The sequence below is a fragment of the Podarcis erhardii genome, assembly GCF_964252035.2.
Source record: "Podarcis erhardii genome assembly, chromosome: 4".
Taxonomy (NCBI): Eukaryota; Metazoa; Chordata; class Lepidosauria; order Squamata; family Lacertidae; genus Podarcis; species Podarcis erhardii.
Genome location: NC_138508.1, coordinates 29,114,880 through 29,133,136, shown reverse-complemented (window position 1 = coordinate 29,133,136; position 18,257 = coordinate 29,114,880). Strand labels below are relative to the sequence as shown.

Here is an 18,257-nt window from a genome sequence, read left to right as displayed (position 1 = left end):
AAGGCTGCACTGGTAAGCATTCCCACAATGCATGGTGTTCTGACACAGACACGAAGATAAATGAAGCCAACATGTTTTCTTGTAGCAGTGAAGGAAATATCCAGTCATCCCAGAGTTGTCAAGCAAGGCACAAATTGTGATGGTTTGATCTAGTATCTTCTAGGGGAACCAAGGACACTCAAAATGGGAACACGTAAGAGACGCTCAGCCAAGAGTTATTAACTGCACAGGGTAAATTTAAACAAACTGCCGACCAGGTAGCACACATATCTCAATAAATCAGAATTAAGTCTCCTGTACCTGCTGGTTCAGAAATTCTAATTCCTGTATGCCCAAGCACAATAACGTCTTCTTCAGAATATATTGATCAGTGAGAGCCTACATCTTAAGAAATTCAATGGTACCTCGGGTTACAAACACTTCAGGTTACAGACTCCGCTAACCTGGAAGTAGTACCTTGGGTTAAGAACTTTACCTCAGGATGAGAACAGAAATCGCGCAGCAGTGGGAGGCTCCATTAGCTAAAGTGGTACCTCAGGTTAAGAACGGTTTCAGGTTAAGAACAGAACTCCGGAACGAATTAAGTTCATAACAAGAGGTACCACTGTAAAGCCACATTAGGGAAAAGACAACCTTAACTCAGTGTGGCCGCCTCCAAAAAATCACTAAAACCACAAAGAATGGTTGTATCCTTTCTCCCGCTGTGACTATGCATACAGTGTAATGGGTCCTTACCACTGCACCTTCCTGGTTTAATATGCACTGACCTCTGTACTGACAGCAGGCAGTTCTGGTGACTAAAATGGTAGTAATCTCTCAGACTTCGGATGGCCGTGACAAAGAGATCTAATAGAGAGGGGTTGTGTTTGCCTTGAGATCATAGCTGTCAACCTTTCCCTTTTCTTGTGAGGAATCCTATTTGGAATAAGGGAATTTCCCTTTAAAAAAGAGAAACGTTGACAGCTATGCTTGAGATGAGTTCACCTCTTTTCTGGTACCCCTTGCCATGTTACTATTATTGGGTCCTCTGGCCGCTGTTATCCTCTGTTGCACTTTCAACTGTCTCTCTCCCCTCAGGTCAAGAACAATACTCTAAATTTGCAAGATCAGGAGCAATAGTCAGCTGGGATTTGCAAGGCATTGTGATGTCAACCCAGACTAGTCCCTGAACAGCCCTCTGGAAACCGCAAGGTAAAATGGGTGAGAAATTCAATATTTAATAACAAGCCTAAAACTGATGGAAAAATGTGTGTGTTCATCCCCCTGCCCCCCGCCCGCCCCCCGTAACAGAGATTGCAATTGTAATCTAAACATATCTAGCATAACTGCATTTTTGGGAACTGATGCAGAGAAAAGTATTAGGTAAAACCTTTGGAAGTTGTTTGAAGAGTTTTGCCTTTTTTAAAAAAAAAAAAAAAGTACAGAGAGAGTGAGAAATCACTGTTTCCAGTTGCACTGCAGCAAGAAAATGGTATCTTTAAAATGGATTAGTATGATTGGCTGCAGACTGTTGCAATATAACTTACTGTAATCATAATAATTTCATACTTGAACTTGTGACAGGGAGTTCAATTTGACTGTTTAATGTTATACAGTACATACTATAAACTGAACATAATTGAAGAGCACGCTAACTGAATCTTAGCGTATAGTCTCTTTATACATTATTTTACTGCAGCTACTGTATGCAGATCTCAAAGTGTTAGTACATAAGATATTCATTATACGTGTATGAGGAGGATAAAACCTAAAAGGTTTATAAACATTGTCATCTGCACCTGTTTTCCCAATTACACATTAAAATGCAAGAAATGAACATTTAAACTGCAAAACTATAGATTAAATTTAAACATTGGCATTTTATGATTAACTGATGTGCAGCAATATCAATGGAAATATGACCAAACTATGTCCATGCAAATAAATCTTCAACAGTCTGCAAGTCGTTTCAATATCTGTTCCATACTTTGTATAAAATGGTCTTAACATATATACTCCGTAAATGTTGTCAGTGCAATATTGTCAGTGAAGAAAATGTGGTGCTAACTTCCTTTTCCCACCCCCCTAGGATATAAAAACTCTCATTTGCACTGCTAAACTTTGCGAACCACTGAGGTTACTTTGTGCTAGGGAAGTTTCTAAGTGAAGTCATCTGAGCTACCTTCAGCTAATGTTTTCAGACAGCTGTTTACCCAGAACTACAGGCATAAAAATATAGGACAGCTGAAGAACAGTAATTACTAGCTAAAAGAGCCACTACAAAAAGCACTTAATCAGAACAGCTTGATAACACAAACTGTCTGGCTTTGTCTATTGCTGCTGCTGAATAATAATACAAATCAATACAAATTATATAATAAAAAAAGCTTAGAAAAAAGTTGAATCACCTCTGAAAAATATACTTGCAAACATGTTTGCTAACTACCATGATGTCTCACATCCCTTCCCCAGCATATACTTCCTTGGAATTATAACTTAAAAGGATGCCTTTTGTTAATTTTATGACAATGTCCCATTATTCCATGAGATAAAATATTAATAAGTTAAAATTAGATTCTTTTACATTTACTGCTAGTAAGCAGGAGGAAAACAGCATGTTAAAACTATAAAGTGTGCTTGACTAAGCATAAATAGTAACCTATACATTTTGGTTCAAAGACAGTTTGTAAAACTGAATACAGGAAAATGCCTTAAGGAGTTTTCCCCTAGTTGTTTTTCTTTTCTTTTCTTTTCCTTTTTTGTAATTTTACTCCAGAAACAAAGTTCAATCACTTTAAGGTAGGACATAAAGTGAAGCTTCATACAGATTTTGAATACCCTGACTGGAATATTCTGCAGCTGATCATTCAAATGAAAACACGGCCCTCCTAAGTCCCACCCCCTAACTGCCCATAACCTCACTCACAAAAATAAAAATTTTGGTTAACAAAGAAGAAAGTACAATAAACTCTTGGTAGAACGTTCTTCTCATGAGGCAAGGTAGCATATCCTACAGCCAGATAAGACTTAAAAAATTACATTGCAATTTCATTACATTTTTCTCATAAACATGCAACTCACTGTGAAATACAAAACACTTGGCTCTGAAGAAAGAACAGCTTTATAAAGACAGACTGCATCAATAAAATTTTCTTTCCGATTTTTACATGGTTATAAAACCTGCTTTTTCACTAAACTTCAGGTACCAGGTTTCATATTATAATGTAATAATTTGCTCTTTGTGAACATAATGTTCAAGAGGAAATATACACATTGACATACTAGACTATTAAAAATTCAGTTACAGAATTTTATTGATACAGCAGATTAAACCAATAAGGAAAAATAAGGGGATAGGATTTCATTACATTATTTATTAACACATAAAAAATTAACATATTAAATCTTTTTCTTTTTTTTTTCTTTTTTAATGCTCAATGCCACGAGAGGTCCAGGAGTCTGGAATCAATACTGAGGTGCATAAAATGAATCGACTTTCACAAATCTGCATCTGGCTGTATTATTTTATCCCACATCATTCAAAATCAATTTGGCACCTTTGAAGACAGATGGGTGCCAAAGGTAAACACTGGATTAGATACATAAAGATAAAGAGATCATGTATTTCCTTTTTCAAGCAAATAGTGTCAGAAGTGTCACTATTTGTCAAGCTGATAATTTGTTCACAGTTAAATGCCAATAAAAATAAAAATACAGACACTGACAGATATTGCTTGATATCCATTCTAACTCCCCCCCAACCCTCCCTTTTTCGAAATAAACATATCTAACAAACAGTCTGGTACTGTCAGGTTTAAAGCCGCTGTAAAAGCTATACAAGCACTTTAGAAGTCAGAAACATTTCTTTTTTTAAAAAAGGATTATTTACAGGTGGTTTCTTTACTCCATGTGTTTATATAGCCAGTGCACATTACACTTCACAAGAACCCACAGTTAATGATATTAACATGTGTGTGGCTTATGCTCGTGAGCTACGAACTCCAAATGCAAGGGGCGGGAAACAAAAGATTGGTCTAACTTCCTTCAGCAACCCCACTCTGAGCAGCAACAGCTTCCTTCAGCCTTAAACTATGCATAATAAGAGCATTCTTCAAAAAGACTTCACTCCAAAGGCTGGGAACGTGGATTGTTCATCGCCTTTCCCTTTTGGATGTCCTCCGGCTCACCTGAGGGAAAAACACCAGATGAAGAGTTATAGGCTCTAATCCAGAAAAGAGATCTGTCTAGCTAAACAGGCTTCCACATGACTCACCACCTGCTCCATCAAGAACCAAAAGCAGAAATGCAACGCACAACCCAAATTCATCTTAAATTGTGCAGCTGGGTAGCCAATGGCTCCTTATCAACCCTGGTTTGTACTTCCAGCTACCTTTTAAAACAGGCATAGGCGAACTCGGCGCGCCAGATTTTTTTTGAACTACAATTCCCATCATCCCTGACCACTGGTGCTGTTAGCTAGGGATGATGGGAGATGGGAGTTGTAGTCCCAAAATATCTGGAGGGCTGAGTTTGCCTATGCCTATTTTAAAATAACCTTTTAAAAGTATGATTTAGATATAGGAGAAAAGAACCATTACTACATGAAAATGTTCTGCTCCCTGAAAAGACGATGGGTCTAATGCCAAAAAACTAGGGCTGCCATTCATCCGTCAAATGGCGTCCGGACAGAATTTTCGAAAATGGCAGGCCATATCAGAAGAGTTGTTTTATTTCATGAATTTCCTAAAACAGAACTTCACGGGGGAGGGGGGGATTTAGGAGAGATTTTGCAAAAAAAGCTCAACAACTTTTTCACTTTTTGAAATATGGCAACCCTAAAAAAACTTCTTCCATTTATTTCAGAGGGGTATCGTGAAAGAGTTGATTTCAATGGGACTAGGCCGAATCAAGAAGATGGTGAGGCTTACTAGTAATATATCATGTAATGAGTGCTTATTTGGATCAAGACTGAGAACCAGCTCGCACAGGTAACTTAGATTCCCATTGTGCTCACTTCTCTTGTAGTGTGGCATGTAAATGACTGGCCTACCCCACAATAAAATCCATTCATTTCACTTCCCACAGTAAATGTAGGTACAGAAGGTGTCTCTTTGCTGAAGATCAAACTTTAAGACATGATGTTAAAACAGGCAGACAAGCCATTGTTTGTTTCTGTATCTCTTGAACACTTGTAGTTATATGTAATAAAATAATTCAAACTGGGGGGAAATGAAAAGAACAGATTTAATAGGTAGCTGTAATACACAAACATTTGCTTACTCTGACTGTAGAAACTTCCTCTTCCTCCATTGTTACTTCTTGGGGAATGTCCTGAACAGGGGAACTACTTTGAAATACATCCATCTCTTCAGTTGATTCATTTTCTTTACTTGCTGTTTGCTTTGACCGTCCAGCTCTTCTAAAACGGCAAAGCACAAATCAAGTGTATTAATCAAGGAGTGTTAAGCACAGGTCATCACAGCATTTAAGCAAAACTGAACTTATTTCCCGTAAGCCCTTACAGTGCATACATGTTCAAAGGTTGCTGCAAAACTCTGGAGGGACATTAAGAGCACTGCCCAGCAAGTTAACAATTTTGGCAGAATTATCTGAGGTATCAAAAATTTTAAAACTAAATTCAATGTACCCTATATTAAATTCGCCTCACACCCACCCTTTTTTCTGCTGCGACGGTGGTGTTTTTGGTGGTCTCCCTCGCCTTTTCTGTGGTGTCGATTGGTTCGATTCAGTTGTACTTATTTCAGATGATTCAGACCTGTTTGGGAAGCATATTTCAAAGTTACACAGCAGATTTAGAATTAAAAGACATTGAAAGTTAGAAAGCGGATATCAAAACAGGGGGAATACCTCTGTTGTGCTTTCCTTGGCGTCTTGTACTGCCGACCTTTTGGCTTCTGCTCGATATTTTGCATTTCTTCTTCCTCCTCCTCCTCTTCCTCCTCCTCTTCTTCCTCTACAGGTTTTACTGGTGTGGCTTTTTTCCTACCTCTTTTAGGAGCCTTTACTACTGGCTCTTCCTTTTGCGTAGCAGCCTTGGGAGGTCGCCCTCTTCTCCCCTTCTTTGGTGGGCTATTTTGCTCATCTTCACTTTCTAGCACATCTTCCTTTAGTCTCTTTTCCTCTGACCACTGAGGTTCCTCAGACTCTGAAATGGCCGCTGCTCTCTTTCTCCCACGCTGACCACTCCTAAGTTTTGGTTCTTGTCCTAGTTTATTCAGGTCGTCTATACCCAATTTTTCTTCTGAGTCTGTAATGATTTTCTTCCTTCCTCTGGGCTTTTCCAGATCTGACTAAGGAACAAAGAGAAAATTACTTCTCCTATCAAATATCTTCAAGATTCTACTTCGGAAAACAGATTCAAGATCCAGTGACGCCCCCCTAAAATGGGTTGCAGTATTTTATCCTTTTAACTTCAAATCTTCTCTCTTAACCTTTTTGGCTTTACAGTCATACCTTGGTTTGAAGTAGCTTCATGTTAAGTATTTTCGGGTTGCGCTCCACAGTGACCCAGAAGTAACGGAGCACGTTACTTCCGGGTTTCGCCGCTTGCGCATGTGCAGATGGTCGAAATGACGTCACACACATGCGCGCAAGCAGCGAATTGCAACCCATGCACGCACAGGCGCGGGTTGCGTTCGCTTGAGGATGCGAACAGGGCTCCGGAACGGATCTCGTTCAGATCCAGAGGTACCACTGTATTGTGAGAGCACATAATCTGAGGGGGAGGTGGTTAAAAGCAAGGTTAAAGTGAGTTGGGGGAGGAGTTAATAGCCTGCAGCAGTTCTACTTCGCTGCCTGCAATCTCTGGGAGTTCATGACCAGGACATGTAAAAGGAGCATTTTCAATGTACTGGTGGAAGAGACTGAAGAGAGTGAGATTGTGACTTTTGGATTAAGGCTGGTTGCTGAGGCTTGATTATGGGTTGTTTGTGTCTCTTTGCTTGTGGGTGTGGCAAAGCACATGATCTGAGGGGGAGGGGTGTTTGAGGGAAAGGCCTGGAGTGCTGTCGCATGGTGTATGTAGGATCAAGAGACATGGGCGGCAAGGGAGCTGTTGCAGTGACTTGCAACACCGGTGCATGTTTGGCCTCCTGCCTGAGAATGTGCAAAACCAAACCTGCAGCAAGTGTAACCTATGGAACCCAAACAGCTTTGCATCTTCTTAGTTCATGTTGTCCCCCTCCAGATGTGGTTGACTCCAACTTCCATCCTTTTTAACCATTGGCCATGTGGACAGACACTGACCGGAGTTGGTGCTCCGAAAGCAAATGTGCTAATTTTTAAAAGCTGGTGCCATTTTAAATTTTCAAGTGTATTCTTTTCTTTTTATTTAGATACCTACTGGAGGGGGGGGGACCACAATACACTTAATTCATCCTTACAATTTCAGAATCATCTCTCTTGTCATTCTTCTTTCCAGGCAAAGGCGAAGCCATTGTATAGTCTTCATTTTCGCTGTGGTCCATTTCAGTACTATCAAGTCTATAACACACATATTCAAAGACTTTTTAGAAATATAATTAATACTGCCACTTCTGATTTAGAATCAAATTAACAATGGCTTCAGGAAAAGGCCCGAAGCAACAAACTGTTCTTAATGGATTTTTAGATAACTTAAAACTGCTAAAACATATTTCTATTAGCCTCCAACATAAATTTATCATCTATTACGACAGATATACCTGCATATTTCAAGAATACCGGGGGTGGGAGAACAGGTGCTATCCCATAAATATACTATGCCTCTTGAAGACCTAGCAGGCAGAAAGTCTACCTCAGTGCACTGTTGTCCTGAAATACACTTTTTCCCAAAGGAAGGAATGGCATCCATTCACTTAAAAGGAAGACAATAAAGGGGTACATTCACTGGGGACTAAAACCTGATCCAAGTGACCCCAATGCATGAGGAGTAGCCGGGGTGGGGGCAGCTGCCCCTCCCAAATCAATACTAATCTGAGGTTTTGCCCCCTAACAAAAGTCTGCCCCCCCCCAACGAAAATCCTGGCTATGCTCATGAGAGGAACAGGAATACCCCTCTCAAGTAGGGCAAAATAGCTTCCCTTTTGTTCCATTTCAACTCAAAGGAAGTTACTGAAAAACAAGCCATATCCATACACCAGCTTGTTTCATAGGATGCATTTCTTTCTATACAATAGAATTGTAATGATGCTGGCACACTGCAGCACGATGGCAGAGAAGCCAGTGGGCAGCCCAGGCAACTAGCATGGGTGGTGGGTAATCCAGGAGAGACGCAGAGGAAGAGCCAGGACAGCTCATGGCAAATCTCCAGGAATCGCCCTGCTCTGTCGCTGCTGTGCACCTCCTGCCAATGCCACCACTGCAGCCTCAGTAGCATCAGAGCAGGATGGTTTCTGGGGAGCTGCTACACCCAACCCTTCTGTTCCTTTGTGCCTTGCCTGAGCCATGGCTCACTTGAGCGGTGGGGGAGGGCAGTTTGACCGAGCAGGTGGACAAGCAAGGCTGGAAGGGGGAGGAAACCTGTGGCAGACAATGATGGCAAGGGAGGGGAAATAAAGGAGCTTATTTTTCTCCTTCCCTGCAACCCCTTCCACCACTGTTGTTGTGGAAATCTCAAGGAACAAGCCTGCAGGCTTCTTCCCTCCTCCCACCAGGGGCAGCAGCCCCCATTGCACCTGTGTTTTGTCTAACTCCAGCAATAAAGGATTTCACTTCTGCACTTTCTGTGTTGCCATTTCAGTAAAGAGCTCTGCAGTTCTGTTCCACCCCACCCAACTGGGAAGAAAAATAATGGCAATCTTGTATAGCAAGATAGGGAGCATGTAGGATTCTGCCTTTATAAAGGACCCCATGCCCAACAATGTCTCTCCAGTATGGAAGTAGCAGAGGGAATGGCAGGGTCTCAGTAGAGGAGAACGTTCTTTGAACTGCGAAGGCCCCGGGTTCAAAACCCTGAGAGGCACTGCCAGTCATAAAGCAAAGTTACAACTGTGTAAGACCAGAGATACAAGAGTTCTGTGAAATTATTATTATAGAGCACTTTCTCTTGGTACATGCTAACTGAAATTCTCACGTTGTTTAGCACATTATCCTAAGGAACGTTAGGCTGAAATACAGCAACTTCAGCTTAACTGAAGCCACACAGTACAGCTAATGGCAAAATTTAGACCAGGCTTCCTCAACCTTGGCCCTCCAGATGTTTATGGCCTACAACTCCCATGATCCCTAGCTAGCAGCACCAGTGGTCAGGGATGAAGGTCGATTGCAGTCTCAAAACATCTGGAGGGCCAAGGTTGAGGAAGCCTGATTTAGACCTCAGCAAAAACCTACTTCAAATTAAAAAAATATGAAAGTAGCTTAACATATAATTCTGTAACTTAGCATGCTTTCGAGTATTATTGTTACATTATTCTGGTAGGCCAAGTTGTATCAAGAACGTCAACATTGATAGATTCATTCATTTAACAGATGTGTCAGGCAATGATGACAGCATATGGCTGTCACAGAAATGACATAGCAGACTCAAAGAAATAGATTAGAGCCAACATTGCAATAAGATTACCGTTAGTGGCACCCATCCACCCAACTGTGGCTATCTGAAGATCCAATTGCCAATTCGGCTGCACATTTTGTTGCATGAAGTACAAAAAATGACACTCCTTTGGAAGTTAACACTAGTATACCACTAAATAATACCAGTATAAGGGAAAGTTTTATATAGGGTTTATATATTAACTACTGACAAGCTAATCGTTTTGCTGTGTACCCACCTCCCTTTGATTCTTCCAGGTGAGGATGGATTTGAATTACTGCTGGCGTTGCTTACGGTTTCCATTCGTGAAGATTTGGATTGAGACTGCTTGCCAGCTGACGATAGAGGCTTATTAACTGCTCCAAGAACGTTGGCAGCTTTGGGCTGGTGGAGGGGAAAAGCACATTCTCAGTTTCAGCTTATTATTTTTAGTATTAGGAATATCCGTCTCTCAGGTAACAAACCAATCTTCAAACCTGCAGTAGGCAATCCCAGAGCTTGAAAAATTAAGTTTCAAGACAAGACAAAAGGCTAGACAAACGTTGCAGTTTTTACCCCTAAGGTGTTGCAGTCTTGCGCCTATAACAGTTTCCACGAGCAAAGTCAGACATATCCTGGCCACAGTTATCCATGCCCTGCTCTCAAGACTTGTTCACTGCAGTGCATTATAGCATTTTGTACACTGGAAATGTCTATTAATTCAAAATAGGTTGCTAATTGGAAATAGGGACTAGGGATAACATCCTGCCAGTTTTGAGACCAGGCGGTTGCCAATTCAAATTGTACCTGGCTACCTGAAGGGCAACTTTGGTCACATGTACCTGCCTGTGCATTGAAATCACTACTGTAGGGCCTTCTCCTGATGTTCCCCCCCAAAAAATTAGGTGGGATGTGGCACCACATTCTGAAATGCTCCCCCAAAGGTAACTTGTCTGGTTTGTTCTCTTTATGTTTTCCAGCACTAGACAAATAACTTTATTATATTTTCTAGGCATTTTTAAAAGCCAGCTCCCTGGTACTCATGTGTGTTTCATCTAAAAACCACCATCCTAATCTGCAGGGTTTTTTCTTCTTCTTTTTTTAAAAAAACCTCATTTAATAAAAAGGGGGGAGTGAGACAAATAAGTTTAATTTGGTGCAATACTAAGTAGGTATATACAAAAGCCCACCTTTCCTGGCGTGAAAAATGATTTCATTTCTGGAGGCAGATAGTTTTTGGTATTACTGAAATTCTGCAAAGAGAAACAAAACTAATTAGAAGAAATATTTCGATAGCAGTTTAGTCAGTATCCTTCGTTGGCTCTTGGGAGCCACACTAGTAAAAAAGCTTTATTGTTATAGGTATCAGAACAGATTTTTGATTCAATATTATGATCACAGTAGCAGATAAATTTAATGAAAAACAGCCAGTTTCCCAGCAGCACTTTATAAAGACTGAATACCCTGTGTTGTACACAATATTATGGAGTAGAATTTATTAATCTTTCAAGTCTATAAAATTGAGAGTCCTCCAGATACTATGTTGTTTTGTTACCATAGAACAGTGGTTCTCAACCTGTGGGTCCCCAGATGGGACTACAACTCCCATCATTCCTAGCCAGCATGACCAGTGGTCAGGGATGATGGGAGTTGTAGTCCAACAACATCTGGGAACTCACAGGTTGAGAACCACTGCCATAGAACAAAACAGCTCCCCTTTGTAATAAGTTGCACTTACCATGAAACGTTATTCTGGTCAGCAAAGAGTGGAGCACGCAGGTAAGTCTTCACTCCTCTTCTGGAAAGCAGGGTCAAAACTTTTGTTCTTGCCTTCCAGAAGAGCTAGCCCATACCTGTAGGCTTCACTTCTCAATTGAACAAGGAAAGGTCCCAATCCACAAGCCAAATTTTACCTTGTCTGGTTGAGTGAAATACCGAGCTGGAAGTACAGGGTCTTTGGGTGATTCCAAACTGTATGTTGTGCTCTTTGATATTATGATGTTCATTGCTATATCACACACCGTGTAAAGTTTCTGGGGAAGGGAAAGAAAGTGATTTTGAACACTATCAGAAAACATCCTAAATTATAACACAAAAGGTCTTGAAAGGGTCAAACTTACGAGAATTATTGTTTGAGACAGTCAAAATATCTAGAGTACTATAACTAAAGCAAGTTTTGTATGTAAAAGCTCATATATATTTTGTAACACCATCAATCTACATGAGGGCAATGGATATTGCAGCGCATGACATAATGTCACCTCTCTGCTCAGCATATGAATGCCTGCAAATATGGAATCCAGATTATCTGAGGGTTAAAATGGTCCAGCCCCCAATTTCAGTTCTATAAAAAATGGAAGCAACCTTCAGTATAAGAGGAAAGTAGAATACAAAGTTCATTTTATCCTGAAAGAACACACTGCCCAATATGTTCCACCTTTTACAGCACTTTAACTGGTGTGTCGGGATTCACTAGTGAGTCACAGCCTGATCCAAGTGGATCACAGCACAAGCAGGGCAACCATGTAAATATATAGTAAAGGATTAAGAAATGGGGTCCCCAATTGCTTGTTTGGGGTTAAAGTGGGTCCTGGATATGAAAAACCTGAAGACACCTGTTTTACAGCACAGCCCTTATGAGGAATATGAAATACATTTTAAAAAAGCTAACAAAATTTATAAAGCAGCAGCTTAAGAACATCTTATACAATTGTCAAGCACAATTCAAGCAAATCAGCTGGGATGTTCATGAACATCCTATGATATGATAAAGGGCTGTTTCTTTGGATTTTTGGAGTCAAGGCTGATTTTTGAACAACATATCTCACAGAGAAGCATAGCTGATAAGAAGCAGCAGCAGCAGCAGCAGCAGCCCTGTGTTGGGCAAAAAGATTCCTGCAGTGCAGGGGTTTGGACTTGATGACCCTTGTGCGTCTATGATTCTCTCTATGATTCTATAATTGGAGGAATTTATTATAAAGAATGACAGAGCAAGAATAAAGGATTGCATTTATCTTACAACGATCTTGGGAGAGCTAGTGCCTATTGTTGAGTTAAGATGGAATCTGTTAAAGAAACTTCCCCAAGGAATCAGAAGCTATCAACGAGTTGCATGAATCTGAAGAATCATAGCTGAAAGCAACTTTTTACTTGTGACCCACTGGTTCATAGACTTCATTGTTACTTGCATGTGTTCATGTTGTTGATATGTTTTATTCGTATAACATAGATACTAATTGAGTCTATTTATTGCACATGAACATCCTAGATAATCACAGCTGCTCAGCCAACCTTCACAAAAAGCTTAATACCTAATAATATAGTACTCTTGAAACAGGAGAGGCACTGTGCAAGTGTCTAAAAATCATAATAGAGTAACTGATCTCTCTCTCTCTCTCTCACACACACACACACACACACACACACACAAAATTCAATGATCCTAATTCCTGGGATGGAGACATGTTAGGTCTAAAACTATCTGCAGCATCCAAATATTTTAATTCAACTTACTTCGTTCATTTTTGGGTCATCGGGTCCTTGAGCATCTTTTGTCTGTTTAATGTTTTCTACCATTTTTCTGATAAATGCATGGCTATTATTTTCATTTTTAGACATCAATATTTCTAATATGAACCAAAGACACCTAAAAGAAAAATTCTTTATTAAATATACAACTGTCAGAAAACACAACCATATACTCTGCAAAAGTGCATGGTCATGGATGCTTTAGCTTAGTTTCCTGCATTGCAGTGGGTTGGACTAAATAACCCTTGAAGTCCCTACTAACTTTACAATTCAATGATTCTCTATTCACAATGGTTAAAAATAATTAACTGATTTCTCTAGTCTGGGAAAAGAGAGAATTGAAAAAGCAATTTCCTTAGCAAAACTAATACAAACTACAAATCAGCATATGAAAACAGACTGACACATACTATCAATTGTATAACGTATCTGATCTTTTTGGAAAGTCTTACTCTTTAATATCTTTCAGTTGTTCGATATCTTGAACTTTGACATAATCGGGATCATGAGCCAGAAGATGTATAGTATATGGAACAACATACTCTGGTAAAAGCGACAAGAGTTTTTCTGAAAGTGCAAAATTGAGGGGGAAATAAGTAAGGTTTAGACTGCTTCATAATAGCGATCAAAGAATATTCAATTTATATAGATTCCAATACAAATCATTTTCAATCTCATGCAAATACATCCACAAAGACAAGTGCATATATGCGAGGGGCCAGAAGAATCCAACTTCTGAATGAAGGCTTAAAAAAGGTGCAGCCCTAAACCTAGAAATAACTGAGAGGCAACGACATCAATATTGGGCAAAAGGCAACTTTGGTCAGAAACCTTGCTCCTGCACATACACAGCTGAAGCTTCCAGGAAATTTAAGAAGAAGAAGAAGAAGAAGAAGAAGAAGAAGAAGAAGGAGGAGGAGGAGGAGGAGGAGGAGGAGGAGGAGGAGGAGGATAGTAGTTTGGATTTGATATCCCGCTTTATCACTATCCTAAGGAGTCTCAAAGCGGCTAACATTCTGCTTCCCTTCCTCCCCCACAACAAACACTCTGTGAGGTGAGTGGGGCTGAGAGACTTCAGAGAAGTGTGACTGGCCCAAGGTCACCCAGCAGCTGCATGTGGAGGAGCGGGGAAACGAACCTGGTTCACCAGATTATGAGACTACCGCTCTTAACCACTACCCCACACTGGCTCTCACTGGCTTTAAGGGCAGCCCCACATACAGCACAGGACAGTAACCTAATCTAGAAATGATTAGGCCGGGCCTGTGTCATTGTGACCATCAGAATACCCTTTGCATACTTCTGCTTATTCCATTTCATTTCTTACCGCTAACTGCTGCATGCTGCTTCAGATATTCCCTTCTCACATTGATGTTTTTCACAAGGCACTGTCTCGCATGCGCTCTTCTCTCTTTTACGGGGTCTTTTGCACACAGTGCACATATCGCCATATACTCTAGTGGCAACCGTAGCCTTGCTAGTCCTTTATGAAGTTTCTGAGCAAATGCTTGTCTAACCTGGTAACATTCATCCTGGGGGGAAAAAAAGATGTTATACAACAATGACTTGTTCCCTATATGCTCACCTTTTCTTAGAAGTCCAACGTACTTTGCTGCACACGTTAACACTGTAAAATTTTGACTGTGTCAAGCTATGTATAATTAGCATGCAAATGCCCAGCAATGCCCTTCTGTTTAACTTACATTAATAGCTAATGCACACAGCTGGTACTGTTCTAACGTAATGATTTCGTGATAACAAGGCTCCTGGGCTAGCTTCACAATAGCACTCGCAGCAGCTAGCCTCAGACGAGACATATCAGGTTTGCTGAAAAATAAGAAACGGAATATGAACTAATTAGGATAATAACCATTAGATTATTGTGCAAAGGCTCTTGATGCTTGGCTCACATTTGTTTTCTCACAACCCCCATTATGCGTACCCGAAAGGCAGGAAGGGTCACCTGTCAAGATCACATGATCTGCCTTCTCAGCGTGGGAGTATTCAAACAACCATAGCTCAGCTTATAAAGCAAAGATGAGCGCTGGCCTTCACATATCACCATCAGTAGTTTATTTGGATGCCACTTTGGATGACAAATTTGTGTCCAAAGCGGCTCACAGCGTATCAAATGAACAATAAGTACAGGTAACTCGCATCTCACCCTTATTTCACTAACGTGGTTGCAGCTTTGTGCATTTGGCCAGGAAGTAATTAATTCAATCGGAAGTGGGTGGGGCGGGCCAAAAGATGGGGCAGCAGGGGGTCTGGGCACAGAAACACCCCCACCTTCTCTTCCTTTCAATGACAAGAGCAGCACCAGCAGCCTCTGGAAGGAGCCAATCAGCAGCATGGAAAACCCAGCACAAGGAGACCCAGATATATAAGCGAGTTTGAGGGCTTAACAAAAAAAAGTTTGTGGGTTTGCAGGGAGAGAAGCAGCAGCAGCTCGAAGAGGATCGAGGAAGGCTAAGGGGAGGAGGGCAAGTGAAGCTGAAGGGAGGGGGTGATAGGTCACTTGCCAAGACCTCATTAAGTAAGCTTAACAACCAGATCTCAGGAGGTGGAAAGAGTTCTGGGGGATCGTGCTAGCTTTACACAATTTTGCTTATGTGGACGATGGCCAGGAATGTAACCTCCACGAGCTACCTGTATTAACAATTTTTAAATTATATATTAAAGCAATTAATTGCATAAATAAATACAACTTTTTTAAAAAGAAATACAAATAAGCTAACCTAATTTAAAAGCTGAAACTAATAAAAATAATAGCAGCAGAAAAATAAAAGATTTCCATTTGAATGTTCCAGATGTTTCAACTGTATCCAATAGCTTGGATCCGAGACTCAAACTTTAAAAATCCAAAGGCCTCTTCATGCAGCTGTTTCACTCCTCCCTTTCCCACAATTAATCCAGGAAGTCTTCAGTTAATCATTGAACGGGAAACTATGGTTGCCAAGCTCTGGGACATGCCAGGCTACTCAACCATGGTTTGACATTGGTTTAATCATGGCCTGGGTTGTTCCAAAGCTCAGACAAAACATAAAATAATGACTGATTAGAGACTTTTTGGATTAACTTGTGATTTGCAGAGAAGTGAGGGGCAAAGGGGCTGTGTGCATGGTAAAAAGACCTTCTGCATATCTTAGCTTAACAAGCTGAGATATAACTGGGCCAATTTCAAACTATAAAAATTGTGACCCAAACTTGTTTGCTTTCCTCTTTCCTTCCATTTTTCTTTGGTGCACAGTGTATTAGACTGCGCAGAGTCTGTGGGCAGAGACGGTCTTATCTTCTGATTTCTCCACAATGTTTACCAAACTTTATGTGCTTTGAAAGTGATAAAGGACAACAAAAAAATCCTTAAGAAGAAAGAAAAACTGATAGTGTCTACTACAGCTTCAAGAACTTGGAATCCACAGCCACATGTGCAAGTAAACAGAGGGGCCAGTTGGCAGTTTAATAACATCAATTACCTGTTTAAACACTACCACCCTCCATGTTGACCACATATGTGCAGCAGCACACAGCAGCATTCTGTTTCGCAGGCATATCACTGGATCAGAGCTATAACATGTTTCCACTTTCTATGCCAGCTGAAATAAATTACCCCAAAACTAGCTTTCAATCCATTATTTATATACCTAATTTTCCCCTGTTCTGTCAGGTCTCCATCACTGTGCAATATTGTTGATAACAACCTCAGGGTAGAAGTTCCTGATTTACTGAGGTTGTTCTTCATTCCTATCAACCATCGAACCATCATCTTGATGGCCTGGATCTGAAACAAATATGACAAACAGCAGAGGCAAATTATAACAAGTACAGTAGATCAATATAATGTCTCTGTAATTACATAGCAGGACACTTTCCTAAAAATGCTGTTCATTTAAAAAAAAAAAAAGCTTTATAGGAAACTGCATAATCTGGTGAATGGGAACACACACACACAAACACGTATAAAATCTCCATCCCACCAAAAGCAGCTTAGAAGCTAATTCACATCAAGTTGTGGCTCTTCTTTTTGAGTAAGTTGCTTCTTCCTCTCACCTTGCTGTTCCACTGACTACTGAAGATAAAAGTAAAGGTAAAGGGACCCCTGACCATTAGGTCCAGTCATGGCCGACTCTGGGGTTGCGGCGCCCATCTCGCTTTATTGGCCGAGGGAGCTGGTGTACAGCTTCTGGTTCATGTGGCCAGCATGACCAAGCCGCTTCTGGCGAACCAGAGCAGCACATGGAAACGCCGTTTACCCTCCCGCCAGAGCGGTACCTATTTATCTACTTGCACTTTGACGTGCTTTCACACTGCTAGGTTGGCAGGAGCAGGGACTGAGCAACGGAAGCTCACCCCGTCGCAGGGATTCGAACCGTCGACCTTCTGTTCGGCAAGTCCTGACTACTGACTACGTCCCTGACTACTAAAGATAGTAGACTATAAAGCAGTCTCCAAGTTCTAATCAGATCCATCCAGCATGGTCAATGGTTGGTGATCAGTGCAGAATTTGCCTTTGTGCCTTTGCTAAGTTTGCAGGCCTTCCTGACCAAGTTGCCCTACTTCGAAGCACACACCATATTTAAATGGTCAACCAAGAATGGCTTCTGTGGCAGTTATCTGTTCTCTACCACCCTAGTGAGTGTCTTGCTGTTGTTCTTCCAGCCATAAGAAAAAAACCTGCCCTACCAGAGAGGCAGAAGTCATTAAACACAACATGTATTTAGCCACCGTGTGGTAGGCCTCGAAGAGAAGTAAAATGGTACATAGAGAATGACTGACAGGACTAAGGAAGAATCACAAAGCCTGATAAAGTAGGAAAGACAGGGGGGGGGGGGAGGGAAAAAACCCTGCAGGAACTCGCAAGACATTTTCGTCTTGCGAAGCAAGCCCATAGGGAAATTCGTTTTGCGAAGCGCTTCCAAAACGGAAAACCCTTTCGTCTAGCGGGTTTTCCGTCTTGCGAGGCGTTCGTCTTGCGGGGCACCACTGTAGACAAATAAAAAAAAAATGTGATAAGAATTATGTAAACACAAGTATTTAAGTGACTCACCTTTGCAAGTGTCTCAGGAGAAACCTCTTCATCTGGCACCCAGAGCTTAGTTGTCTTTTTACCTGGCATCTGAATAAAATTATATGATTTGTTTCATATACAATATTCAGAGAAGACCACTGTTATTTCTCTACTTCATCTTAATATACAGCTTCTGTATAGATATATATTATATTATTCTTATGAACCAAA

The 18,257-nt window shown here is 40.8% G+C and overlaps 1 protein-coding gene across 1 annotated transcript in view; it reads right to left on the bottom strand.

The window, feature by feature from the left end:
• Nucleotides 1-1,562: 1,562 nt before the first annotated feature.
• PDS5B (PDS5 cohesin associated factor B) overlaps nucleotides 1,563-18,257 on the bottom strand; it is a 66,374-nt gene continuing 49,679 nt past the window's right edge. Inside the window, exons 22-35 of the mRNA XM_081860066.1 lie at nucleotides 18,066-18,134; nucleotides 16,663-16,799; nucleotides 14,722-14,845; nucleotides 14,346-14,550; nucleotides 13,471-13,585; nucleotides 13,004-13,136; nucleotides 11,404-11,523; nucleotides 10,681-10,743; nucleotides 9,750-9,895; nucleotides 7,383-7,482; nucleotides 5,848-6,290; nucleotides 5,654-5,755; nucleotides 5,260-5,398; nucleotides 1,563-4,166 (exon numbers count right to left, since the gene is read on the bottom strand). Of these exons, the coding sequence (XP_081716192.1) occupies nucleotides 4,131-4,166; nucleotides 5,260-5,398; nucleotides 5,654-5,755; nucleotides 5,848-6,290; nucleotides 7,383-7,482; nucleotides 9,750-9,895; nucleotides 10,681-10,743; nucleotides 11,404-11,523; nucleotides 13,004-13,136; nucleotides 13,471-13,585; nucleotides 14,346-14,550; nucleotides 14,722-14,845; nucleotides 16,663-16,799; nucleotides 18,066-18,134 (1,932 nt within the window). The 3' untranslated portion in view covers nucleotides 1,563-4,130. The remainder of the gene's footprint in view (nucleotides 4,167-5,259; nucleotides 5,399-5,653; nucleotides 5,756-5,847; nucleotides 6,291-7,382; nucleotides 7,483-9,749; nucleotides 9,896-10,680; nucleotides 10,744-11,403; nucleotides 11,524-13,003; nucleotides 13,137-13,470; nucleotides 13,586-14,345; nucleotides 14,551-14,721; nucleotides 14,846-16,662; nucleotides 16,800-18,065; nucleotides 18,135-18,257) is intronic.